The 27,260-nt window shown below is 45.2% G+C and overlaps 1 protein-coding gene across 1 annotated transcript; it reads right to left on the minus strand.

The window, feature by feature from the left end:
- On the minus strand, positions 1–27,193 carry LOC121573668 (pannexin-1). Its single transcript, XM_041885818.1, has 6 exons — positions 26,071–27,193; positions 24,960–25,099; positions 23,347–23,549; positions 19,949–20,450; positions 19,483–19,660; positions 1–893 (listed from the first exon to the last, which is right to left on the minus strand). Exons 1-6 carry the CDS (start codon positions 26,249–26,251, stop codon positions 799–801), a joined length of 1,299 nt encoding a protein of 432 aa, XP_041741752.1. The 5' UTR covers positions 26,252–27,193; the 3' UTR covers positions 1–798.
- Between the last annotated feature and the right edge of the window lie 67 nt (positions 27,194–27,260).

The following is a 27,260-nucleotide window of genomic DNA, read 5'->3' on the forward strand; positions in this document are numbered from 1 at the left end:
CGTACAAAATCAGCAGGGGATCAAATACTTTTTTCCCTCACTGTATATCCAATTAAATGTCAATAGAAAATCTATAAAAAATAGACGAAAATTGAGCGTTTGCTGCCCTTCCAGCGGTAGAGTTTGTATGAATACTTGTCAAAATAACGTGCAGAACGCATTACTGGCATCACAAGCATATGCAAATTAAGTGACAGTGCAGCTTTTGTGCTTGGACAGTGAGCATTCTAGGCTTTGTTCTTGACATTGTTTCACACTGGCTATTTTGGGAACGTGTTTCTGGGGCTAGCCCCGAAAAGTCGGTGCTAACCCTGCTTCGGTGCAGGGCCAGCTATCCCTGGGCTAAAGTTGGTGCTAGCCCACTTTAGAATGTGCAACTGTGAACACTTGCTTAGCCCAGGCTAAAATGTCCCTTAGCCCAGGGCTGAGGTTTTTAACCATTGGCTATAAGGTGCAATGTGAACGCGCCTATTGACTCGGAGTCAGACAAACACCTTGTAACTCTGGCAGTAAACAACAGAAAAGGAGAGCTTCTCTATGGGGAAACTGCGGACTACAGTTCTGTAAACAGCTTTGGGTTCTATATGTATAAATGGCTTACATTCCAGAGCACAAATGAATAGGTGCTTGATCGATCCTGATAAGACCAACAGGTACCATCGTATTAGTGCTAAGGTAGGTACGGTAACATAGCAACACAGCACTTTTGTTTACAGATAAAAAAAGATTGATCAGCATCAACTAATCCTGAACTTAAAGACCCTTGTTCACACATAAACAGACGCACGCACACACACTTTAGACCACTCTCTGGCGTACTTCTTTCCCACCACAGCAGGTCTTGTCCTTGTTGTCTTTCTTCGGCCTGTCGTCCAGCAACAATGTAGAGAAATCTGAGGGAACAAAAGATCAGGAAAGGTTAAAGGGGGTTAAAGCAAAGATTCACCCATTTTGAATGTTATATCGTATTTTTGCAACTCAGAGATGTTCTATCGATTCCTGGGGAATTTTTTGTTTTCATGTGTGTAACGACGACGCAGAGAGTCAGGAGGCAGGTGCAGATGGTGAGTTTAATAATAACTAACATAAACAAAGGTGTCATTGTATGCTGGTGATTCATGTTTTCTTTTAAATCCACAACTTGGATCCCTCCACAGCCTCAAAAAAAATATTCAATTTTATTTGGAACGGCAAGCCAGACAAAATTAAACGGGCCTATTTATATAATGAATATGAATTTGGAGGACAGAAATTCTTAAATATTAAAGCATTAGACCTCTCACTAAAGGCTTCAGTCATACAAAAGTTATACTTCAATCCAAACTGGTTCTCTAGCAAATTAGTAAGAACGTCTCACCCTATGCTCAAGAATGATATTTTTCCATTTATTCAGATTACAACCTCTCACTTTCAGTTATTTGAAAAGGAAAACGTCTCCCAAATATCGCTATTTTTAAAACAAGCCATAGAAAGTTGGTTGCAATTTCAATTTAATCCACCAGAAAGGACAGAACAAATAATGCAACAAATATTGTGGTTAAACTCAAATATACTAATTGATAGAAAACCATTATATTTATAAAAAATAAAAAAATTAAAAAGTATACTCTTCGTAAATTATATCATCGGTCGGACTGGTGGAGCTATGTCGCACACGCAGCTAACAAAAACATAAAGAAATGTCTGCTCTACCCAAAATTACAACCAACTAATTGCAGCATTACCGCGAAAATGGAAGAGGAAAGTGGAAGGGGGAAAAAGTAAGGAACTTGTCTGTCGGCCCTGCATTAAAGACCATAATTGGTTAAAGAAAATGGTGATAAATAAAAAAGTATAACAGTTTAATTTAAGGACCAAACAATGGACAGCCGTGCCATATACATTTTTGTCATTTAGCAGACGCTCTTATCCAGAGCGACTTACAGTTAGTGAGTGCAAACATATATATATATATATTTTTCATACTGGCCCCCCGTGGGAATCGAACCCACAACCCTGGCGTTGCAAGCGCCATGCCCTACCAACTGAGCTACACGGGGCCATAGATTTCAAAATAGTTGGGAAGAGATGTTTGACGTACCAATTCCATGGAACAGGGTTTATGAACTGATACGCAAAACGACGCCGGATTCAAAACTTAGAATTTAAATTATTTTACAAAATTCTTGCAACCAATAGAATGTTATTTATATGGGGGATACAACCTTCCCAGCTCTGCAGATTTTGCTGCGAAGAGACAGAATCATTAGATCATTTGTGACTCGTTTCAGGAAACTAGGCGTATGTCGCGGGTCACAACTTCACAGGAGAGCCATTTGAAGGTAAACTTTGGGTTTTTTTTATCAAAATGCGTTTTTTTGTGACCTCAGAGTTCCATGAGTAAAAATATAATTTTGAAGTTTTAATTACCAGCAATTGATCCCAGCATACTATGCTACCCACATTTACATAATTAGAAAGAATAGATTATTCTGAATGAAATGGTGTAGAACTTCAAAACATCAAAATACATCCATTTTGAGTTATTTGGCAAAATACAGACATTGCCATTGTCTAAAAAGTGCAGTCTTTTATTTAACCAGCTTCCTTGTCTAAAAACCCCCTCTGTAAAGCCTCAAAAGTTTTTTTTTTTAAACAAGTAAGCTGGTTAAATAAGACTGCTCTTTTTAGACATCTCTATTACCCCAACGTCAAGTGTGCGCTCTGAATGCTCCAAGAGCGAAACGAGATGGGTGGGGCTGAAGCTGAATGGGTGTACTGTGGGGAAAAAAAGTATTTAGTCAGCCACCAATTGATGAGAGAGGCCTGTAATTTTCATCATAGGTACACATCAACTATGACAGACAAATTGAGAGAAAAAATCCAGAAAATCACATTGTAGGATTTTTTATGAATTTATTTGCAAATTATAGTGGAAAATAAGTATTTGGTCACCTACAAACAAGCAAGATTTCTGGCTCTCACAGACCTGTAACTTCTTATTTAAGAGGCTCCTCTGTCCTCCACTCGTTACCTGTATTAATGGCACCTGTTTGAACTTGTTATCAGTATAAAAGACACCTGTCCACAACCTCAAACAGTCACACTCCAAACTCCACTATGGCCAAGACCAAAGAGCTGTCAAAGGACACCAGAAACAAAATTGTAGACCTGCACCAGGCTGGGAAGACTGAATCTGCAATAGGTAAGCAGCTTGGTTTGAAGAAATCAACTGTGGGAGCAATTATTAGGAAATGGAAGACATACAAGACCACTGATAATCTCCCTCGATCTGGGGCTCCACGCAAGATCTCACCCCGTGGGGTCAAAATGATCACAAGAACGGTGAGCAAAAATCCAAGAACCACACGGGGGGACCTAGTGAATGACCTGCAGAGAGCTGGGACCAAAGTAACAAAGCCTACCATCATAAACACACTACACCGCCAGGGACTCAAATCCTGCAGTGCCAGACGTGTCCCCCTGCTTAAGCCAGTACATGTCCAGGCCTGTCTGAAGTTTGCTAGAGTGCATTTGGATGATCCAGAAGAGGATTGGGAGAATGTCATATGGTCAGATAAAACCAAAATAGAACTTTTTGGTAAAAACTCAACTTGTCGTGTTTGGAGGACAAAGAATGCTGAGTTGCATCCAAAGAACACCATACCTACTGTGAAGCATGGGGGTGGAAACATCATGCTTTGGGGCTGTTTTTCTGCAAAGGGACCAGGACGACTGATCCGTGTAAAGGAAAGAATGAATGGGGCCATGTATCGTGAGATTTTGAGTGAAAACCTCCTTCCATCAGCAAGGGCATTGAAGATGAAACGTGGCTGGGTCTTTCAGCATGACAATGATCCCAAACACACCGCCCGGGCAACGAAGGAGTGGCTTCGTAAGAAGCATTTCAAGGTCCTGGAGTGGCCTAGCCAGTCTCCAGATCTCAACCCCATAGAAAATCTTTGGAGGGAGTTGAAAGTCCGTGTTGCCCAGCGACAGCCCCAAAACATCACTGCTCTAGAGGAGATCTGCATGGAGGAATGGGCCAAAATACCAGCAACAGTGTGTGAAAACCTTGTGAAGACTTACAGAAAACGTTTGGCCTGTGTCATTGCCAACAAAGGGTATATAACAAAGTATTGAGAAACTTTTGTTATTGACCAAATACTTATTTTCCACCATAATTTACAAATAAATTCATAAAAAATCCTACAATGTGATTTTCTTCCCTCATTTTGTCTGTCATAGTTGACGTGTACCTATGATGAAAATTACAGGCCTCTCTCATCCTTTTAAGTGGGAGAACTTGCACAATTGGTGGCTGACTAAATACTTTTTTCCCCCACTGTAGGTTATAGGTTAAGAACTTTTGTGAAAGAGCACAGCTTGAAAGATATGGCAAATAGAAATCAAACCGGATGGACATCAGAAATAGATGGGAGAGGTTGAGGGTAGAGGAAGGACAGGAGTAAAAACAAACAAAATATAACTATTGTAAAATAGACCGTGTCCATAAAATATATTGTGATGTCACGAGAGGCTGTGTCCTGGAGGGACGTTACATCCCCCTGAGATGGCTGCAAACCCAGACAGCTATGGCTCTATCTGCTGGTATGGTCGGGAACTCCAACCCTCTATGGCCAATCTTCCCACGCAGCTGAAACCAATCAGGAGCTGATGAGCTGAAGGTTTGTTGAAGGGAAGAGACACGGTCTCCAACCTGGGCTCTCTGGAGGACAAGAGTGCTGCACGTCCACTTCCATGAGGAATATAAGGATTTGGAGATACTTACCTTTGGGAAATACTCACCTTTGGATATATGCACCTGTGGAAATACGTGTGGGACATTTGGAAGGACGTTTTGCTGGGTTGGCCACTAGCTGCAACGTGGAATACAGTAAGACTGGGGAAAAGTTATTTGAGCGAGGGAGAGTTATGATTTTGGATGTGGAAGAGACATCCCTGAACTGTTAACCCTTAAAGAGCCACCAGAGAACAGAATTGTGTTATACTTTCGTTAGTTTCCCAAGACCTTTAATAAAATCCTTGTTTTGGTTGAACCTGGTCTCCTTGCACTACTTGAGCAATCCCGCTGAAAGCTGTGTAGCCTCTCGTGACGTCACAGATGGTGGAGAATACAGGCACGCTCAAGCGTTAATAGTGCATGTCAGAGGAGGATACCGAAGGTTTGATCACCCAGTTTTCCAAGTTGGCCGTAGGCTCCCCGCCCGACTGAAATGGAGGACATATTGAAAGCCCTTGTTGCTGGCCAGCAAGCCCAGATGCAAGCAAACGTGGCTCTCTTGGAGGAGCAAAAGAAAGCCAACCTTCTGAAGGCAGAGGAATTGCAGTTGCAGAGACAGAGGGTGGTCCAAAATACCCGCCCAATAAAGGCAAGTGACTTTATATCTAAGATGGGAGCTACCGATGACATTGAGGCATACCTGCATGCATTTGAGGCCACGGCCACTAGGGAAGCCTGGCCCAAGCAACAGTGGGTTGGTCTGTTAGCCCCCCTTCCTAACCGGGGAAGCGCTGAATGCTGTCCGGGACCTGGGCCCTGACCAGGTTACTGACTATGATGCCCTGAAGTCTGAGATCCTCAGCAGATATGGACTCACAAGGTTTGGTATGGCCCAGCGCTTTCACAGTTGGACCTTCCAACCAGACCAACCTCCTCGGGCGCAGATGCATGAACTTGTCCGAATCGCAAGGAAATGGCTGGATCCGCAGAGGAATACAGCAGCGGCGGTGGTGGAGGCCGTTGTGGTGGATCGTTACCTACGCGCCCTGCCTTATGAGGCAAAACGGTTCATCAGTCAACAGGCCTTGACCACGGCTGATCTGACCGTGGAAGCTGTGGAAAAGTACCAGGCCACAGCGGAGATGCTGAATGCTTCCGAAAAGACCCCAGGAGTGCGGCCCCACCACAAATGGGAAGAACCCGTCCAAAGGACCCCAAGGTCTCGAACCCAGCCACGTCAGGACTTATCCCGGCTCCAGGGGGAGCCAGAAACCAGGCGGGTCCAAGAAGAGTACACCAGGAGGGGGAAACTCGACAGTGTTACCGGTGTGGGGGAGATGGGACATATCTCCTGGCAGTGTGGGAAACCAGCCGAGGAACCTATGCCCACTGCGGAGTCCTCCCGCTCAGCACCCACACACCGTTTTGCCTCGCTCTTGGGAGTCGTAGATGGCGGCCCAGATCGACCCCCCCCACCTGCCCGGTAACTGTGAATCACCATGATGTGGAGGCCTTACTGGATTCTGGTAGCCGGGCCACCCTGGTGCGTAAGGATTTGGTGGGCCCAACGTGTCTGACCCCGGGGAAAGTCCTCCCAGTTTCCTGTGTCCATGGGGACACCAGAGAATACCCCATTACTGAACTTACAATGACCAGCACACGGGGAACCATACACACGACGGCGGGGTGGTTGATTCCCTCCCCGTCCCTGTCCTAATTGGACGAGACTGCCCAGCCTTTTACCCACTCTGGAGAGAGTCTCAGGAGAGGATAACCCGAGTACCTCGGAAACGGAGAGGCAAGACTCATCCTGGGAAGGCTCCGGTGCAATCCTCCGAGTTACTCACTCCCGCCCGGGCTCGGATAGGGATGGCAGGTGCCCAGACCGACACAGAGACGGAGCTGACGACCAAACGCCACTCACGAATGGTGAAGTGGAACCCTGCGGCGGAGGCGGCTTTCCTCAACCTGAAGCGAGCACTCTGCTCCAGTCCGATCCTGGTGGCACCAGACTTCAAGAAGGAATTCATTGTCCAAGCGGATGCTTCGGAGGTGGGTCTGGGTGCTGTCCTCACCCAGGCACATGACGGTGAAGAACATCCCATTCTCTACCTAAGCAGAAAGTTACTTCCAAGAGAGAAGAACTATTCAACGGTGGAGAAAGAATGTCTGGCTGTAGTCTGGGCCCTGGAGTCCCCTCGGTTCTATCTCCTGGGCCGACGTTTCATGGTGGTATCTGATCACGCCCCTCTGCAGTGGATGGCCAAGAACAAGGAATCAAACAGTAGAGTAACCAGATGGTTTTTGAGCTTGCAACCGTTTAACTTTTCTGTTGTCCACAGGGCTGGCAAGCACCACGGCAATGCGGACGCCCTCTCCCGGCGTGATGCCTTCTTCGCTGCCTTTACCCGACGAGGACGTCGGTCCCGAGGAGGGGGATGTGTGATGTCACGAGAGGCTGTGTCCTGGAGGGACGTTACATCCCCCTGAGATGGCTGCAAACCCAGACAGCTATGGCTCCATCTGCTGGTATGGTCGGGAACTCCAACCCTCTATGGCCAATCTTCCCACGCAGCTGAAACCAATCAGGAGCTGATGAGCTGAAGGTTTGTTGAAGGGAAGAGACACGGTCTCCAACCTGGGCTCTCTGGAGGACAAGAGTGCTGCACGTCCACTTCCATGAGGAATATAAGGATTTGGAGATACTTACCTTTGGGAAATACTCACCTTTGGATATATGCACCTGTGGAAATACGTGTGGGACATTTGGAAGGACGTTTTGCTGGGTTGGCCACTAGCTGCAACGTGGAATACAGTAAGACTGGGGAAAAGTTATTTGAGCGAGGGAGAGTTATGATTTTGGATGTGGAAGAGACATCCCTGAACTGTTAACCCTTAAAGAGCCACCAGAGAACAGAATTGTGTTATACTTTCGTTAGTTTCCCAAGACCTTTAATAAAATCCTTGTTTTGGTTGAACCTGGTCTCCTTGCACTACTTGAGCAATCCCGCTGAAAGCTGTGTAGCCTCTCGTGACATCACAATATATAGTATGTACAGTGAGGGAAAAAAGTATTTGATCCCCTGCTGATTTTGTACGTTTGCACACTGACAAAGAAATGATCAGTCTATAATTTTAATGGTAGGTTTATTTTAACAGTGAGAGACAGAATAACAACAAAATATTCCAGAAAAACGCATGTCAAAAATGTTATAAATTGATTTGCATTTTAATGAGGGAAATAAGTATTTGACCCCCTCTCAATCAGAAAGATTTCTGGCTCCCAGGTGTCTTTTATAGAGGTAACGAGCTGAGATTAGGAGCACACTCTTAAAGGGAGTGCTCCTAATCTCAGCTTGTTACCTGTATAAAAGACACCTGTCCACAGAAGCAATCAATCAGATTCCAAACTCTCCACCATGGCCAAGACCAAAGAGCTCTCCAAGGATGTCAGGGACAAGATTGTAGACCTACACAAGGCTGGAATGGGCTACAAGACCATCACCAAGCAGCTTGGTGAGAAGGTGACAACAGTTGGTGCGATTATTCGCAAATGGAAAAAACATAAAATAACTGTCAATCTCCCTCGGCCTGGGGCTCCATGCAAGATCTCACCTCATGGAGTTACAATGATCATCAGAACGGTGATGTCACGCCCTGGCTCTGGGGACTCTTATATGTTGAGCCAGGGTGTGTAGGGTCTATGTTTTGTGTTCTATGTTCACGATCTAGTTTATGTGTTTCTATGTTGGCCGAGGTGGTTCTCAATCAGAGGCAACGTGAATCAGCTGTTGCTTGTTGTCTCTGATTGGGAACCATACTTAGGCAGCCTATTGTGCACTTGTCTTTTGTGGGATCTTGTTCCGTGTTGGTTTGTATTGTATAACCGAGGACTTCACGTATCGTTTTGTTATTTTGTGAATTTGTAAGTACTAAAATAAAAGTATGTACTCGTATCACGCTGCGCCTTGGTCCACTCCTTTCGACGATCGTGACAGAAGATCCCACCAAAACAGGACCAAGCAGCGTGTCCAGGAGCAGACAGCCTGGACTTGGGAGGAGATCTTGGACGGGCAGGGGTCCTGGACTTGGGAGGAAATCCAGGCCGGTATGGATCGCCGTCCGTGGGAGGAGACGGTGGTGGCGCGCCATAGAGAGGAGCAGCGGCGCCAACCGGGCCGACGTCGGACACGCAAGAGGCAACCCCAATAAATGTTTAGGGGGGGGGCACACGGCATGGACGACGGGGCTGCTGGAGGCAGCTACAGGGCGAGATTGGGGATTAGGAGAGGAGGCCACCGGGTTTGGGGGGCTGGAAGGGAGGTTGGCGGAGCCTAGAGGTAGAGCAGAGCCAACTCCCCGTACTCAGGATAGGCAGCGTGAGACTGGGCAGGTTCCGAGGTATGCGGAGCTGCGTACTGTGCCGCGAGTGGTCCGGCACAGTCCGGTACGTCCTGTGCGAGCACCACGCACGTGTCGTGCTAAGGTGGGCATGCAGCCAGGACGGAGTGTGCCGGCTCAACGCTCGTGGCCTCCAGTACCACTCCTCGGTCCCGGATATCCTGCGCCAGTGTCACGTGCTGTAGTGCCAGTGCGAGTACACAGCCCTGTACGTCCTGTGCTGATGCCTCACACAGAGTGTGTAAAAATAGGCATTCAGCCAGGACGGGTTGTGTCAGCTCTTCGCTCCAGACCTCCAGTCCGTCTCCACAGCCCGGTCCGGCCTGTTCCTGCCCCTCGCACCAAGCCTATGGTGCGTGTCGCCAGCCCGGCCCGTTCCTGCCCCTCGCACCAAGCCAATGGTGCGCGTTGCCAGCCCGGCCCGGCCTGTTCCTGCCCCTCGCACCAAGCCAATGGTGCGCGTCGCCAGCCCGGTCCGGCCTGTTCCTGCCCCTCGCACCAAGCCAATGGTGCGCGTCGCCAGCCCGTTCCGGCCCGTTCCTGCTCCCCGCACCAAGCCTGTGGTGCGCGTCGCCAGCCCGGTCCGGCCCGTCCCTGCTCCCCGCACCAAGCCTGTGGTGCGCGTCGTCAGTCCGGGAACAGCCCGTGCCTGTTTCACCGGTGCCTCGTCAGGTACCGGTCAGCTGCTCCACACCGGAGCCTAAGCAATCCGCTCCACCGATGTCCAGTCCAGCTCCAGCCAGCGGGGCCAGACCAGACGAGGGGCGCTACGGGGGGGTTGTTAGAGGGTGGTGGTCACGCCCGGAGCCGGATCCGCCTCCGAGGCGGAATGCCCACCCGGCCCCTCCCCTGTTGTGTTTATGTTGGCGCGGTCGCAGTCCGCGCCTTTGGTGGGGGGGGGGGGGTACTGTCACGCCCTGGCTCTGGGGACTCTTATATGTTGAGCCAGGGTGTGTAGGGTCTATGTTTTGTGTTCTATGTTCACGATCTAGTTTATGTGTTTCTATGTTGGCCGGGGTGGTTCTCAATCAGAGGCAACGTGAATCAGCTGTTGCTTGTTGTCTCTGATTGGGAACCATACTTAGGCAGCCTATTGTGCACTTGTCTTTTGTGGGATCTTGTTCCGTGTTGGTTTGTATTGTATAACCGAGGACTTCACGTATCGTTTTGTTATTTTGTGTATTTGTAAGTACTAAAATAAAAGTATGTACTCGTATCACGCTGCGCCTTGGTCCACTCCTTTCGACGATCGTGACAGGTGAGGAATCAGCCCAGAACTACACGGGAGGATCTTGTCAATGATCTCAAGGCAGCTGGGACCATAGTCACCAAGAAAACAATTGGTAACACACTACGCCATGAAGGAATGAAATCCTGCAGCACCCGCAAGGTCCCCCTGCTCAAGAAAGCACATATACAGCCCTGTCTGAAGTTTGCCAATGAACATCTGAATGATTCAGAGGAGAACTAGATGAAAGTGTTGTGGTCAGATGAGACCAAAATCGAGCTCTTTGGCATCAACTCAACTCGCCGTATTTGGAGGAGGAGGAATGTTGCCTATGTCCCCAAGAACACCATCCCCACCGTCAAACATTGAACATCTGTGGAGGGAGCTGAAGGTTTGAGTTGCCAAACGTCAGCCTCAAAACCTTAATGACTTGGAGAAGATCTGCAAAGAGGAGTGGGACAAAAACCCTCCTGAGATGTGTGCAAACCTTGTGGCCAACTACAAGAAATGTCTGACCTCTGTGATTGCCAACAAGGGTTTTGCCACCAAGTACTAAGTCATGTTTTGCAGAGGGGTCAAATACTTATTTCCCTCATTAAAATGCAAATCAATTTATAACATTTTTGACATGCGTTTTTCTGGATTCTTTTTGTTGTTATTCTGTCTCTCACTGTTCAAATAAACCTACCATTAAAATTATAGACTGATCATGTCTTTGTCAGTGGGCAAACGTACAAAATCAGCAGGGGATCAAATACCTTTTTCCCTCACTGTATAAGCTGGAAGTAGAGGCCTAAGCGTTGTTGTTCACTAGTTTACTCCAATTAGGGGAGGGGTGGTAGGGTAAGAAAGTAATAAAGGAAAATATATAAAAAAAAATATATATATATACAGTGGCTTGCGAAAGTATTCACCCCCCTTGGCATTTTTCCTATTTTGTTGCCTTACAATCTGGAATTTTGGGGGGGGTTTGTATCATTTGATTTACACAACATGCCTACCACTTTGAAGATGCTAAATATTTTTTGGGGTGAAACAAACAAGAAATAAGACAAATAATAATAATAATATGCCATTTAGCAGACACTTTTATCCAAAGCGACTTACAGTCATACGTGCATAATTTTTTTTGTGTATGGGTGGTCCCGGGGATCGAACCCACGCTCTTGGCGTTACAAGCGCCGTGCTCTACCAGCAGAAAACTTGAGCGTGCATAACTATTCACCCCCCTAAAGTCAATACTTTGTAGAGCCACCTTTTGCAGCAATTACAGCTGCAAGTCTCTTGGGGTATGTCTCTATAAGCTTGACACTCAAGCCACTGGGATTTTTTCCCATTCTTCAAGGCAAAACTGCTCCAGCTCCTTCAAGTTGGATGGGGTCCGCTGGTGTACAGCAATCTTTAAGTCATACCACAGATTCTCAATTGGATTGAGGTCTGGGCTTTGACTAGGCCAATACAAGACATTTAAATGTTTCCCCTTAAACCACTTGAGTGTTGCTTTAGCAGTATGCTTAGGGTCATTGTCCTGCTGGAAGGTGAACCTCCGTCCCAGTCTCAAATCTCTGGAAGACTGAAACAGGTTTCCCTCAAGAAGTTCCCTGTATTTAGCACCATCCATCATTCCTTCAATTCTGACCAGTTTCCCAGTCCCTGCCGATGAAAAACGGATGGTGTTCTCGGGGTGATGAGAGGTGTTGGGTTTGCGCCAGACATAGCGTTTTCCTTGATGGCCAAAAAGCTCAATTTTAGTCTCATCTGACCAGGGTACCTTCTTATATACAGTGGGGAGAACAAGTATTTGATACACTGCCGATTATGCAGGTTTTCCTACTTACAAAGCATGTAGAGGTCTGTAATTTGTATCATAGGTACACTTCAACTGTGAGAGATGGAATCTAAAACAAAAATCCAGAAAATTACATTGTATGATTTTTAAGTAATTAATTTGCATTTTATTGCATGACATAAGTATTTGATACATCAGAAAAGCAGAACTTAATATTTGGTACAGAAACCTTTGTTTGCAATTACAGAGATCATACGTTTCCTGTAGGTCTTGACCAGGTTTGCACACACTGCAGCAGGGATTTTGGCCCACTCCTCCATACAGACCTTCTCCAGATCCTTCAGGTTTCGGGGCTGTCTCTGGGCAATACGGACTTTCAGCTCCCTCCAAAGATTTTCTATTGGGTTCAGGTCTGGAGACTGGCTAGGCCACTCCAGGACCTTGAGATGCTTCTTACGGAGCCACTCCTTAGTTGCCCTGGCTGTGTGTTTCGGGTCGTTGTCATGCTGGAAGACCCAGCCACGACCCATCTTCAATGCTCTTACTGAGGGAAGGAGGTTGTTGGCCAAGATCTCGCGATACATGGCCCCATCCATCCTCCCCTCAATACGGTGCAGTCGTCCTGTCTCCTTTGCAGAAAAGCATCCCCAAAGAATGATGGTTCCACCTCCATGCTTCACGGTTGGGATGGTGTTCTTGGGGTTGTACTCATCCTTCTTCTTCCTCCAAACACGGCGAGTGGAGTTTAGACCAAAAAGCTCTATTTTTGTCTCATCAGACCACATTACCTTCTCCCATTCCTCCTCTGGATCATCCAGATGGTCATTGGCAAACTTCAGTCGGGCCTGGACATGCGCTGGCTTGAGCAGGGGGACCTTGCGTGCGCTGCAGGATTTTAATCCATGATGGCGTAGTGTGTTACTAATGGTTTTCTTTGAGACTGTGGTCCCAGCTCTCTTCAGGTCATTGACCAGGTCCTGCCGTGTAGGTCTGGGCTGATCCCTCAACTTCCTCATGATCATTGACGCCCCACGAGGTGAGATCTTGCATGGAGCCCCAGACCGAGGGTGATTGACCGTCATCTTGAACTTCTTCCATTTTCTAATAATTGCGCCAACAGTTGTTGCCTTCTCACCAAGCTGCTTGCCTACTGTCCTGTAGCCCATCCCAGCCTTGTGCAGGTCTACAATTTTATCCCTGATGTCCTTACACAGCTCTCTGGTCTTGGCCATTGTGGAGAGGTTGGAGTCTGTTTGATTGAGTGTGTGGACAGGTGTCTTTTATACAGGTAACGAGTTCAAACAGGTGCAGTTAATACAGGTAATGAGTGGAGAACAGGAGGGCTTCTTAAAGAAAAACTAATAGGTCTGTGAGAGCCGGAATTCTTACTGGTTGGTAGGTGATCAAATACTTATATCATGCAGTAAAATGCAAATTAATTACTTAAAAATCATACAATGTGATTTTCTGGATTTTTGTTTTAGATTCCGTCTCTCACAGTTGAAGTGTACCTATGATAAAAATTACAGACCTCTACATGCTTCGTAAGTAGGAAAACCTGCAAAATCGGCAGTGTATCAAATACTTGTTCTCCCCACTGTATGTTTGGGGAGTCTCCCACATGGCTTTAGGCGAACACCAAACGTGTTTGCTTATTTTTTTCTTTAAGCAATGGTTTTTTCTGGCCACTCTTCCGTAAAGCCCAGCTCTGTGGAGTGTACGGCTTAAAGTGGTGCTATGGACAGATACTCTAATCTCCGCTGTGGAGCTTTGCAGCTCCTTCAGGGTTATCTTTGGTCTCTTTGTTGCTTCTCTGATTAATGCCCTCCTAGCCTGGTCTGTGAGTTTTGGTGGGCGGCCCTCTCTTGACAGGTTTGTTGTGGTGCCCTATTCTTTCAATTTTTTAAAATAATGGATTTAATGGTGCTCCGTGGGATGTTAAAAGTTTTGGATATTTTTTTATAACCCAACCCTGATCTGTACTTCTCCACAACTTTGTCCCTGACCTGTTTGGTGGAGAGCTCCTTGGTCTTCATGGTGCTGCTTGCTTGGTGGTGCCCCTTAATTAGTGGTGTTGCAGACTATGGGGCCTTTCAGAACAGGTGTACTGAGATCATGTGACAGATCATGTGACACTTAGATGGCACACAGGTGGACTTTATTTAACTAATTATGTGACTTCTGAAGGTAATTGGTTGCACCAGATCTTATTTAGGGGCTTTTTTTCACTTCACCAATTTGGACTATTTTGTGTATGTCCATTACATGAAATCCAAATAAAATCCATTTAAATTACAGGTTGTAATGTAACAAAATAGGAAAAACGCCAAGGGGGATGAATACTTTTGCAAGGCACTGTATGTATATAAACTACCAGTCAAAAGTTTTAGAACACCTACTCATTCAAGGGTTTTTCTTTATTTTTTTACTATTTTCTACATTGTAGAATAATAGTGAAGAATTCAAAACTATGAAATAACACATGGAATCCTGTAGTAACCAAAAAAGTGTTAAACAAATCAAGATATATTTTAGATTCTTCAAATAGCCACCCCTCACCTTGATGACAGCTTTGCACACTCTTGCCATTCTCTCAACCAGCTTCACCTGGAATACTTTTCCAACAGTCTTGAAGGAGTTCCCACATATGCTGAGCACTTGTTGGCTGCTTTTCCTTCACCCTGCGGTCCGACTCATCCCAAACCATCTCAATTTGGTTGAGGTCGGGGGATTGTGGAGGCCAGGTAATCTGATGCAGCACTCCATCACGCTCCCTCTTGGTAAAATAGCCCTTACACAGCCTGGAGGTGTGTTTTGGGTCATTGTCCTGTTGAAAAACAAATGATAGTCCCACTATGCCCAAACCAGATGGGATGGCGTATCACTGCAGAATGCTGTGGTACCATGCTGGTTAAGTGTACATTGAATTCTAAATAAATCACAGACAGTGTCACCATCAAAGCACCCCCACACCATAACACCTCCTCTTCCATCCTTTACGGTGGGAAATACACATGTGGAGATCATCCGTTCACCCACACCGCGTCTCACAAAGACACGGCCGTTGGAACCAAAAATATCCAATTTGGACTCCAGACCAAAGGACACATTTCCACCGGTCTAATGTCCATTGCTCGTGTTTCTTAGCCCAAGCAAGTCTCTTCTTCTTATTGGTGTCCTTTAGTAGTGGTTTCTTTGCAGCAATTCGACCATGAAGGCCTGATTCACACAGTCACCTCTGAACAGTTGATGTTGAGATGTGTCTGTGACTTGAACTCTGTAAAGCATTTATTTGGGTTGCAATTTCTGAGGCTGGTAACGCTAATGAACTTATCCTCTGCAGCAGAGGTAACTCTGGGTCTTCCATTCCTGTGGCGGTCCTCATGAGAGCCAGTTTCATCATAGCGCTTGATGGTTGTCTTAAAGTGATGATGGACTGTCGTTTCTCTTTGCTTATTTGAGCTGTTCTTGCCATAATATGGACTTGGTCTTTTACCAAATAGGACTATCTTCTGATAAATAACTGATAAATAAATAGTACAAATAAAGAAAACCCCTTGAATGAGTAGGTGTTCTAAAAATTTGACTGGTAGTGTATACAGTCGTGGTCAAAAGTTTTGAAAATGACAAGTATTGGTCTTCACAAAGTTTGCTGCTTCAGTGTTGTGAGATATTTCTGTCAGATGTTACTATGGTATACTGAAGTATAATTACAAGCATTCCATAAGTGTCAAAGGATTTTATTGACACTTACATTAAGTTTATGCAAAGAGTCAATATTTGCAGTGTTGACCCTTCTTTTTCAAGACCTCTGCAATCCGCCCCTGGCATGCTGTCAATTAACTTCTGGGCCACATCCTGACTGATGGCAGCCCATTCTTGCATAATCAATGCTTGGAGTTTGTCAGAATTTGTGGGGTTTTGTTTGTCCACCCGCCTCTTGAGGATTGACCACAAGTTCTCAATGGGATTAAGGTCTGGGGAGTTTCCTGGCCATGGACCCAAAATGTTGATGTTTTGTTCCCCGAGCCACTTAGTTATCACTTTTGCCTTATGGCAAGGTGCTCCATCATGCTGGAAAAGCCATTGATCGTCACCAAACTGTTCTTGGACGGTTGGGAGAAGTTGCTCTCGGAGGATGTGTTGGTACCATTCTTTATTCATGGCTGTGTTCTTAGGCAAAATTGTAAGTGAGCCCACTCCCTTGGCTGAGAAGCAACCCCACACATGAATGGTCTCAGGATGCTTTACTGTTGGCATGACACAGGACTTATGGTAGCGCTCACCTTGTCTTCTCCGGACATGGTGTTTTCCGGATGCCCCAAACAATCGGAAAGGGGATTCATCAGAGAAAATGACTTTACCCCAGTCCTCAGCAGTCCAATCCCTGTACATTTTGCAGAATATCAGTCTGTCCCTGGTGTTTTTCCTGGCGAGAAGTGGCTTCTTTGCTGCCCTTCTTGACACCAGGCCATCCTCCAAAAGTCTTCGCCTCACTGTGCGTGCAGATGCACTCACACCTGCCTGCTGCCATTCCTGAGCAAGCTCTGCACTAGTGGTGCCCCGATCCCGCAGCTGAATCAACTTTAGGAGACGGTCCTGGCGCTTGCTGGACTTTCTTGGGCAACCTGATGCCTTCTTCACAACAATTGAACCTCTCTCCTTGAAGTTCTTGATGATCCGATAAATGGTTGATTTAGGTGCAATCTTACTAGCAGCAATATCCTTGCCTGTGAAGCCCTTTTTGTGCAATGCAATGATGACGCCACGTGTTTCTTTGCAGGTAACCATGGTTAACAGAGAAGAACAATGATTTCAAGCACCACCCTCCTTTTAAAGCTTCCAGTCTGTTCTTCTAACTCAATCAGCATGACAGAGTGATCTCCAGCCTTGTCCACGTCAACACTCTCACCTGTGTTAACGAGAGAATCACTGACATGATGGCAGCTGGTCCTTTTGTGGCAGGGCTGAAATGCAGTGGAAATGTTTTTTGGGGATTAAGTTATTTTTATGGCAAAGAGGGACTTTGCAATTAATTGCAATTCATCTGATCACTCTTCATGACATTCTGGAGTATATGCAAATTGCATTATCAAAACTGAGGCAGCAGACTTTGTGAAAATTAGTATTTCTGTCATTCTCAATACTTTTGACCACGACTGTGAGGAAAAAAAGTATTTGATCCCCTGCTGATTTTGTACGTTTGCCCCCTGACAAAGACATGATCGGTCTATAATTTTAATGGTAGGTTTATTTGAACAGTGAGAGACACTGAATAACAACAAAGAAATCCAGAAAAACGCATGTCAAAAATTTTATGAATTGATTTGCATTTTAATGAGGGAAATAAGTATTTGACCCCTCTGCAAAACATGACTTAGTACTTGGTGGCAAAACCCTTGTTGGCAATCACAGAGGTCAGACGTTTCTTGTAGTTGGCCACCAGGTTTGCACACATCTCAGGAGGGATTTTGTCCCACTCCTCTTTGCAGATCTTCTCCAAGTCATTAAGGTTTCGAGGCTTACGTTTGGCAACTCAAACCTTCAGCTCCCTCCACAGATTTTCTATGGGATTAAGGTCTGGAGACTGGCTAGGACACTCCAGGACCTTAATGTGCTTCTTCTTGAGCCACTCCTTTGTTGCCTTGGCAGTGTGTTTTGGGTCATTGTCATGCTGGAATACCCATCCACGACCCATTTTCAATGGCCTGGCTGAGGGAAGGAGGTTCTCACCCAGGATTTGACGGTACATGGTCCCGTCCATCGTCCCTTTGATGCAGTGAAGTTGTCCTGTCCCCTTAGCAGAAAAACACCCCCAAAGCATAATGTTTCCACCTCCATGTTTGACGGTGGGGATGGTGTTCTTGGGGTCATAGGCAGCATTCCTCCTCCTCCAAACACGGCGAGTTGAGTTGATGCCAAAGAGCTCGATTTTGGTCTCATCTGACCACAACACTTTCACCCAGTTCTCCTCTGAATCATTCAGATGTTCATTGGCAAACTTCAGACGGGCCTGTATATGTGCTTTCTTGAGCAGGGGGACCTTGCGGGCGCTGCAGGATTTCAGTCCTTCACGGCGTAGTGTGTTACCAATTGTTTTCTTGGTAACTATGGTCCCAGCTGCCTTGAGATCATTGACAAGATCCTCCCGTGTAGTTCTGGGGTGATTCCTCACCGTTCTCATGATCCTTGCAACTCCACAAGGTGAGATCTTGCATGGAGCCCCAGGCCGAGGGAGATTGACAGTTATTTTGTGTTTCTTCCATTTGCGAATAATCGCACCAACTGTTGTCACCTTCTCACCAAGCTGCTTGGCGATGGTCTTGTAGCCCATTCCAGCCTTGTGTAGGTCTACAATCTTGTCCCTGACATCTTTGGAGAGCTCTTTGGTCTTGGCCATGGTGGAGAGTTTGGAATCTGATTGATTGATTGCTTCTGTGGACAGGTGTCTTTTATGCAGGTAACAAGCTGAGATTAGGAGCACTCCCTTTAAGAGTGTGCTCCTAATCTCAGCTCGTTACCTGTATAAAAGACACCTGGGAGCCAGAAATCTTTCTGATTGAGAGGGGGTCAAATACTTATTTCCCTCATTAAAATGCAAATGAATTTATAACATTTTTGACATGCGTTATTTTCTGGATTTTTTTGTTGTTATTCTGTCTCTCACTGTTCAAATAAACCTACCATTAAAATTATAGACTGATCATTTTTCTTTGTCAGTGGGCAAACTTACAAAATCAGCAGGGGATCAAATACTTTTTTCCTTCACTGTATATATTTGCAAAAACATATATCGGGGATTGGAAGTGATGCAGACAATTACATTGATGGAAGCTACAATCTACCTGCAATATTAAAGCTGATCTACCCCCTAAAAAAATATAAAATACATTACAAACATAGTTACAAAACAAGAAAAGCGTCTGGACATGAAAACAGAACCAATACTGCCTGATGATGGAGGTTGGTGAGGGCTATATGAAGGAAGAGTATTCAGGGTGGTGATGAAGTCCAGGTGTGCTTAACGATGGGGAGCAGGTGTGCACAATGATGGTTGCCGGGTGTGTGCAATGTGGGTTGCCAGGACCGGTAGTTAGTACACCGGAGACATTGAGCGCCGGAGGGAGGGAGCAGGAGTAGGCGTGACAATGTGTGTCTGAGCTATTCGCATGAAATAACCCCGGGAATCGATAGAACATCGCAAAGAGATGCATAAATACGATATAACATTAAAAATGGGTAAATCTTTCCTTTAACTCCACATCGTGGCTGAACATCTAAATCAGCCTTATTATGTGAGGAAGATGACCATACCAATCAATTTGTGGGCCACCCACTCACCTCTCAGCTCAGATGAGTTTGTGTCCTCCTCCTCTCCAAGCTTGGTGCTGTCTTTGCTGTCCTGGTATGAAGTGGATTTTTTCCCATCCACCACATCTGTCTTAACCTGTCCCAGAGTCTGCAGCAGACACATGGTGTCAAAGGCCTCACCACCTCCCTCTCTCAGCAGCTCCAGGACCTGTATCAAATGATACACAGCACATAAATAGACATGCTGATACCTCAAGGTAATACCAGACATTAAATAATGTCTCTACAGGATAACATAATTCCAAACATATTTTCCAAAGTGGACACTACCCAAAGACAGTGCAATCCATTGTAATCTATTGTGGTTTCAATTAGTCACTTAGTTGGGATCACAATGCTTGTAAGTTATTACTTAAAAACCCAAATGGGCAACACATGGTCACTGCTGAATGACCATATAATTTGACTAAACACAAATTGCAGTGTTGTTACCCACCTGCAGACACTTATAGGACTTAAGCTCACTGAGGTTCTCCTCCAGGAAGAGCAGGTACATGCTGAGGTCATTGTAGAAGGGTGTGTCCAGGTCCAGAGCGCCGAAGGCTGGCAACATCTCGTAGGGCCGGAGGAAGCGGGAGCTCTGTCTGGCCGGGCCCAGGGTAGCGTACACCACCAGGGGAGACAGCAGGATGTACACCCCCAGGTTGATGTAGCTTAGTAGCCTGAACACCCCTACCGCCACCAGCTTACACTGCACCGCCACCGGAACAGCACTGTTGTTCCTCAGCAACCCCGTCCGCACGTCACAGGCAAACTCATCGGTGATGGAGGCCAGGCGGATGTAGTAGCCAAGGTAGAGGCAGGCCAGCAGCAGGGTGAGCAGAGTAATCACCCGACACGCCAGGTACTTCACCACCAGCCAGCGGGAGAAACGTTTGGTCTTCAGGTACTGCTCCACCAGGGGGTATTTAAAGCAGCCCTCAGTCAGGTCCAGGGCACTGCCATCACAACACACCACAGGGAGATTAGGTGGAGCCGGATAGTATATGTTCTAGATAAAGGGGCCAGCACTCCCATTATCCAGTTGCGTTACATTTATTTTGTGTATTTTAGGTAATATCTCTGAGCTAACCTACATGAACGTCATTTGAGCGTGCTTGTACGTACACTACCGGTCAAAAGTTTTAGAACACCTACTCATTCAAGGGTTTTTCTTTATTTGTACTATTTTCTACATTGAAGAATAATAGTGAAGACATCAAAACTATGGAATAACACATATGGAATCATGTAGTAACCAAAAAAGTGTTAAACAAATCCAAATATATTTTATATTTGAGATTCTTCAAATAGCCACCCTTTGCCTTGATGACAGCTTTGCACACTCTTGGCATTCTCTCAACCAGCTTCATGAGGTAGTCACCTAAAATGCATTTCAATTAACAGGTGTGCCTTCTTAAATGTTAATTTGTGGAATTTATTTCCTTCTTAATGCATTTGAGCTAATCAGTTGTGTTGTGACAAGGTAGGGGGGGGTTTACAGAAGATAGCCCTATTTGATAAAATACCAAATCCATATTATGGCAAGAACAGCTCAAATAATCAAAGAGAAACAACAGTCCATCATTACTTTAAGACTTGAAGGTCAGTCAATATGGAAAGAACTTTGAACGTTTCTTAAAGTGCAGTCGCAAAAACCATCAAGCGCTATGATGAAACTGGCTCTCATGAGGACCGCCACAGGAATGGAAGACCCAGAGTTACCTCTGCTGCAGAGGATAAGTTCATTAGAGTTACCAGCCTCAGAAATTGCAGCCCAAATAAATGTTTCACAGAGTTCAAGTAACAGACACATCTCAACATCAACTGTTCAGAAGAGACTGTGTGAATCAGGCCTTCATCATGGTCGAATTGCTGCAAAGAAACCACTACTAAAGGACACCAATAAGAAGAAGAGACCTGCTTGGGCCAAGAAACACGAGCAATGGACATTAGACCGGTGGAAATCTGTCCTTTGGTCTGATGAGTCTGATGGTTCCAACCGCCGTGTCTTTGTGAGACGCTGTGTGGGTGAACGGATGAACTCCGTATGTGTATTTCCCACCGTAAAGCATTGAGGAGGAGGTGTTATGGTGTGGGGGTGCTTTGCTGGTGACACTGTCTGTGATTTATTTAGAATTCAAGGCACACTTAACCAGCATGGCTACCACAGTATTCTGCAGCTATATGCCATCCCATTTGGTTTGAGCTTAGTGGGTCTATCATTTGTTTTTCAACAGGACAATAACCCAACACACCTCCAGGCTGTGTAAGGGCTATTTTACCAAGAAGGAGAGTGATGGAGTGCTGCATCAGATGACCTGGCCTCCACAATCCCCTGAGCTCAACCAAATTGAGATGGTTTGGGATGAGTCGGACCGCAGAGTGAAGGAAAAGCAGCCAACAAGTGCTCAGCATATGTGGGAACTCCTTCAAGACTGTTGGAAAAGCATTCCAGGTGAAGCTGGTTGAGAGAATGCCAAGAGTGTGCAAAGCTGTCATCAAGGCAAAGGGTGGCTATTTGAAGAATCTCAAATATAAAATATATTTTGATTTGTTTAACACTTTTTTACATTTACATTTACATTTACGTCATTTAGCAGACGCTCTTATCCAGAGCGGCTTATTTTTTTTATTTTTTTTTTTATACCCCCGTGGGAATCGAACCCACAACCCTGGCGTTGCAAACGCCATGCTCTACCAACTGAGCTACATCCCTGCCGGCCATTCCCTCCCCTACCCTAGACGACGCTGGGCCAATTGTGCGCCGCCCCATTGGTCTCCCGGTCACGGCCGGCTACGACAGAGCCTGGATTTTGGTTACTACATGATTCCATATGTGTTATTTCATAGTTTTGATGTCTTCACTATTATTCTACAATGTAGAAAATAGTACAAATAAAGAAAAACCCTTGAATGAGTAGGTGTTCTAAAACTTTTGACCGGTAGTGTATGCGTGCAGTACATTAAAAAAAAGAATTGATGCAACTTCATCAAGTGAGTGCTGGATATTTTTTAAATAGTTGTACAATGCAATTTGACCCTAGGCTATTGTAGCATTCTTCTAAGCACTGTTTATTGAAGAAAATAGAGTTGAGCACTGTCTATTGCTGATCTAATGAACAGCTCTGCCTATATCACAGTTCAGACAAAGAGACACACTGTATCTGATAGCCTGGCTGGGTTCAGCATAGTCTCCACTGCTGCGAAGCCAAACAAATTATTTCAACTATTTTTTTCAAATCAGTCAATTTCTTACTACCTGTTCTTCTGGTTAATAAGGTTTCTCTCTCTCTTTCATTCTGACCCTGTCAATGAAAAATATTGAGCATTTTATCTCATCTAAAATTCTCACAGAGTTTCTCACAAGCTGTCATATGAACTCTTTGTCCTCTGATGGCACTACACTCCATTGATGGACATCTGGAAATGAGAACATTGTGTGAGGCAACAGTAGCTGTTCTGAAAAGGTCATGCTTGTGTTTCTACACTAAGCCATCCTTTTAATAAAACTAAAGGGGGAGAAACGCAAGGTTCACCTCCGCAGGCAAACAACTCTCTCTGCTGTTTTAACTAGATCAGTCCAACATTGTTTCAGACTGCATAGCTAGTAGGCTAGCGTAAGCAAATAAAAATTCATTTGATCTCTATAGGTTCCATTATTAGTTATTCGGAACCAGCCATTATCACTATACTATCTTATATCCAAAACTTTATTATCACTTTTGAAAAAAGAGTGCAAATGTTTAGTACATCTGGCCCTTAGGAGTCTTTGAGCTCATGTGGAAGAGAGAAAGAATTAACCTAAGTAATCTAAAGTTGATGGAGTGTTCAAGGTCCTAGTGCAGTGTTTACCTGGGGGAGTCGTCAGATACTTTTTTGGTGTCTATAGATGAGGCCAGGCTCTTGGCCAGTCTGATGGCTCGGTTATAGGAGCGGTCCAGCTCTTCCATTATGAAGTTGAGGTCAGAGGAGAGGTGGGGGGTGGCCGTGAAGCGCCAGAACAGAGCAGGGATGTACATGAGGATGGCCAACAACAGGAGGATGTAGGGGAAGAACTGGAGGTGGAGGGCAGAGGGGAATAAAAGCAGGTGAGAGGGAACCAAAAAGAAAGCAAGAATTGCATAACTCCTTTAAATATGAGAACCAGAAAGATGACCAATCCACATGAACTGACTGTGGAAAATACAGAAGATTGGTGTGACCCACATTGGTATGAGCCACAGAAGTAAACCAAATTAATACACCTGGACCTATGATGAATGAGTTGTGACTCACGGTTTGGAAAAGTTTTGAGAAATGTCACTCCAATTTAGATGTTAAATTCTCCTTCTCACCGGTGGGAATTGTAATGCCTCGACTACAAGGACAGATTATAACATAATGACATGCATTATGGAGATATTACTATAGGAAGGCCCTAAAAATTGCCAAAGACTCCAGCCACCCTAATCATAGAATGTTCTCTCTGCTACAGCACGGCAAGCGGTACCGGAGTGCAAAGTCTAGGTCCAAAAGGCTTCTTAACAGCTTCTACCCCGAAGCCATAAGACTCCCGAACAGCGAATTAAATGGCTACCCGGACTACTTGCATTGACCCCCCCCCCATTTTTACGCTGCTGCTACTCTCTGTTTATTATCTATTCATAGTCACTTTACCTCTACCTACATGTACATATTACCTCAATTACCTCTGTATATATCCTCGTTACTGTCATTTTATTGTTGCTCTTTTTCTTCTTCTTTTTTTTCTCTTCAGTTTATTTAGTAAATACTTTCATAACACTTCTTTTTCTTAAAACTGCATTGTTGGTTAAGGACTTGTAAGTAAGCATTTCACTGTAAGGTCTACACCTGTTATATTCGGCGCATGTGACAAATACAATTTGATTTGATTTGATTATTATTGAACCTGCATATGGAGATATTATTCACTTCATCAAGAAACACTCTGAGTATCTCTCCCAGTCGTCTGAGAAGAGGCTGCATAATTATAATTGTAGAGGCCATGGTAACAGGGCTTTAATGTAGATGAATAGTGTTGACTCTACTTGACAGTCTGGCCTGATTTAAACCCTCCTGAGAGCTCAGGTGGGTATTGCAATCATAAATATTCTAAATGTAATGCTGCGTTGTGTTTACCAATGAGAAGCGTTATTCCACAACTCCCCATGCAGCCATAACTGTTAGGGCCACATTAACAGGTCAATCTCACTCACACTGACTGAAGCTCCCCTTTGCTCCGACCACTGACTCACATTACTACACTACATTATGGCTTTTTGTATGTTGAATCCACACAGTCCACCTATGTGTCCCAATTCTCTATGTTCTGCCCTACAGTAAGTAAGCACTTGTGAGTTGTGCAAGGGGAGAAGAGGACAAATGCACACTTTGAGAAAGGTAGGAGAATTGGGACACAGGGCACGTCCCCATATTGGTCTTGGCTAACTGAGGAGGGTCTGTACCTTGTGCAGCCATAGGGGCGCGCCCTTGATTCCATCAACACTGGGTTGCTGCTCCTGCACCGCAGCCCAGCAGAAAGAGTCAACATAGGCCGCCTGTCGCCACGAGAAGTTCGTAGGGGCAAAACAGCTGATCTGGGTACCTGCATTCAGACATAAAGGGATTGGAGGACAGGGTTAGAACAGGCCACTTGTTGTTGTCCCATAGTGCTGAGGATGGACGGTAAAAATACATTGATTTCCACTGTATCCTAGTTATTTGCTTGATGTGTAACCCTTTAACACACTGCCAAGTGAGAATTAGCCTGTGACTCAGCATTAGAAATTATTTCCCCATGATTTTATTAATCTATTAGGCTACATCTTTTACTCACAAACCTGTTTATCTACCTGCTACCTCTCAGTCACTTTATTCAGTATAAATAATTTTAGAGCCTACTACAACTGAGAAAGGATCAAATATGAAAAGCAGTGAAAGGAGGGGTGTGGCCGTGTGGATTTGTTTACGAGGTTGTTGAGTCATTTTCAAATAACTACAATCTAACTGCTTCACGCAGGTTGGCGGCGCTGTGAGCCTGCTCTCGAACAACATACAATACAAGAAGGCTAAAATGTAACTAAGACTACATTTTGAGGGACAAGCAACACAGCTGTTTTAACAAGATAAACATTTAACAATATTGGATAGGTTAATCAGGGGCGACACATTTCAGTGAAATTGCCTGTTTTCCTTTGACAGACGGTGGTGGTCTGAATTTTAGTTATGGGCTATATGGAGCAGACAAAGAACGACCCAGGGATTAGACATGTTTACGAGATCATCTGACGAGAATGTAAGAATCCATTCGTGTAAATGTTGGCACTGAAATCATTGAAGCAGTGTTTTATTGTTTAGGCCTACAGTGCTTGACTGCAATGGACTGCAAGAAACTAAACAAAGAAAGACAGAGTTTGTTCGCCGAGAGAACCCGCTAGTCTGCTCTGATGTAGTGCGTGCGCTCAATTCTACAGAGAATACTATTTTATCAATTTCTATGTTTGACCCAGATGCTTTATTCGACCGATTTAAACATTTTAGCGTGTGTTCTGATAATCTATCAGTAATTCAACTCACCTACTGACACCTCCTGGGCAAACGCGAGGGAAATAAGTAACAAAGGGAGACCAACCGCGATGAAAGTTACTATTTTGTCTACCGCCAGCTCCAGACGCACTCCTTTGTACTTCGACTCTGTTGGATCCTTCAATAAAAAGTCGGAGAAAACGTATTCTGTAGCAACGTGTGCAATCGCCATGGTTCAATGTGAAATAGTCACCGTGCGACCAATTTCAAAGTAATAGACAGTTAATAAAATGTATTGTTCATCCAAAAAAAACAAGCCGATGTCCAAGTTTTTACGCACATTAGGCCTATTTGCTATGACGACGGCGAGAAACTAAGATTTCATGTAATTAACAACAAGCATGTTCCTTATCTGAAAGTGCATTCAATAACGCCTGTGACTCATCGTCTAGACTTGCACTGATGGGCTAGTGGCAAAGGAGCCATCGACACGTGACCCGCCTCAACGCTCACAGCCTTTTATTATTTTACTGTCAATGGAAGAGCAGTGCCAGACTGCCAGTGCCTTTCCAAGGTCCTCGCACTGAGCGTTACAGAAAACAAAAGTATGTTATCTCTCTTCTCCAGGAATAAATTAGGTAGGCCTGATTCGTAGCGTTGCTTTGACAGTTTAATTTGATACACTGACTAGTCCCCCACTGTTGCAACTGCTGCTGTGCAGTGGCCCCCATGTGGTAGTGCTGAAATGGGCCAGTAGGCCTACACATTTCGGCATGTTTGGAGGAGGGTTCCAGTCAGCCTCACTATCCCAGCCCTGGCAGCTGCAGCACCAAGGACAGCAGCTGGCCTCATGCTCAGCAACTCACCCCAGATAGGGTTCACTCTCTGTCTCCCTGCTTGTTTTGGGTTTCATGACTTCATCGCTTTTTCAGGTATCACATCCCTCTCTGTTAACCAGAAATAGTTTAAAAGTGATTTCAAACCCCATTTACAACAGGCCACGAGTGACCATGTCTGTGAATGTGAAATACATTTCTGTAAACCTACCCCCAGAAATACTGACAGACACAAAGACAGTGACACTATTGTTCTGGATCAAGGGCATGACTAATTAATGAGACTAGAGCTTAGCCAATGTGGGCTACAGGGGCTAGACGCTATGGTGCTGCAATTAGTTTCAGAGAGCGAGAGCGAGAGATTATGAGATATTCTTATGTATGTTTGTGGAAAAAGTTGAAGAT

This window comes from Coregonus clupeaformis, chromosome 9, assembly GCF_020615455.1.
Source record: "Coregonus clupeaformis isolate EN_2021a chromosome 9, ASM2061545v1, whole genome shotgun sequence".
In the NCBI taxonomy this organism is placed as follows: domain Eukaryota; kingdom Metazoa; phylum Chordata; class Actinopteri; order Salmoniformes; family Salmonidae; genus Coregonus; species Coregonus clupeaformis.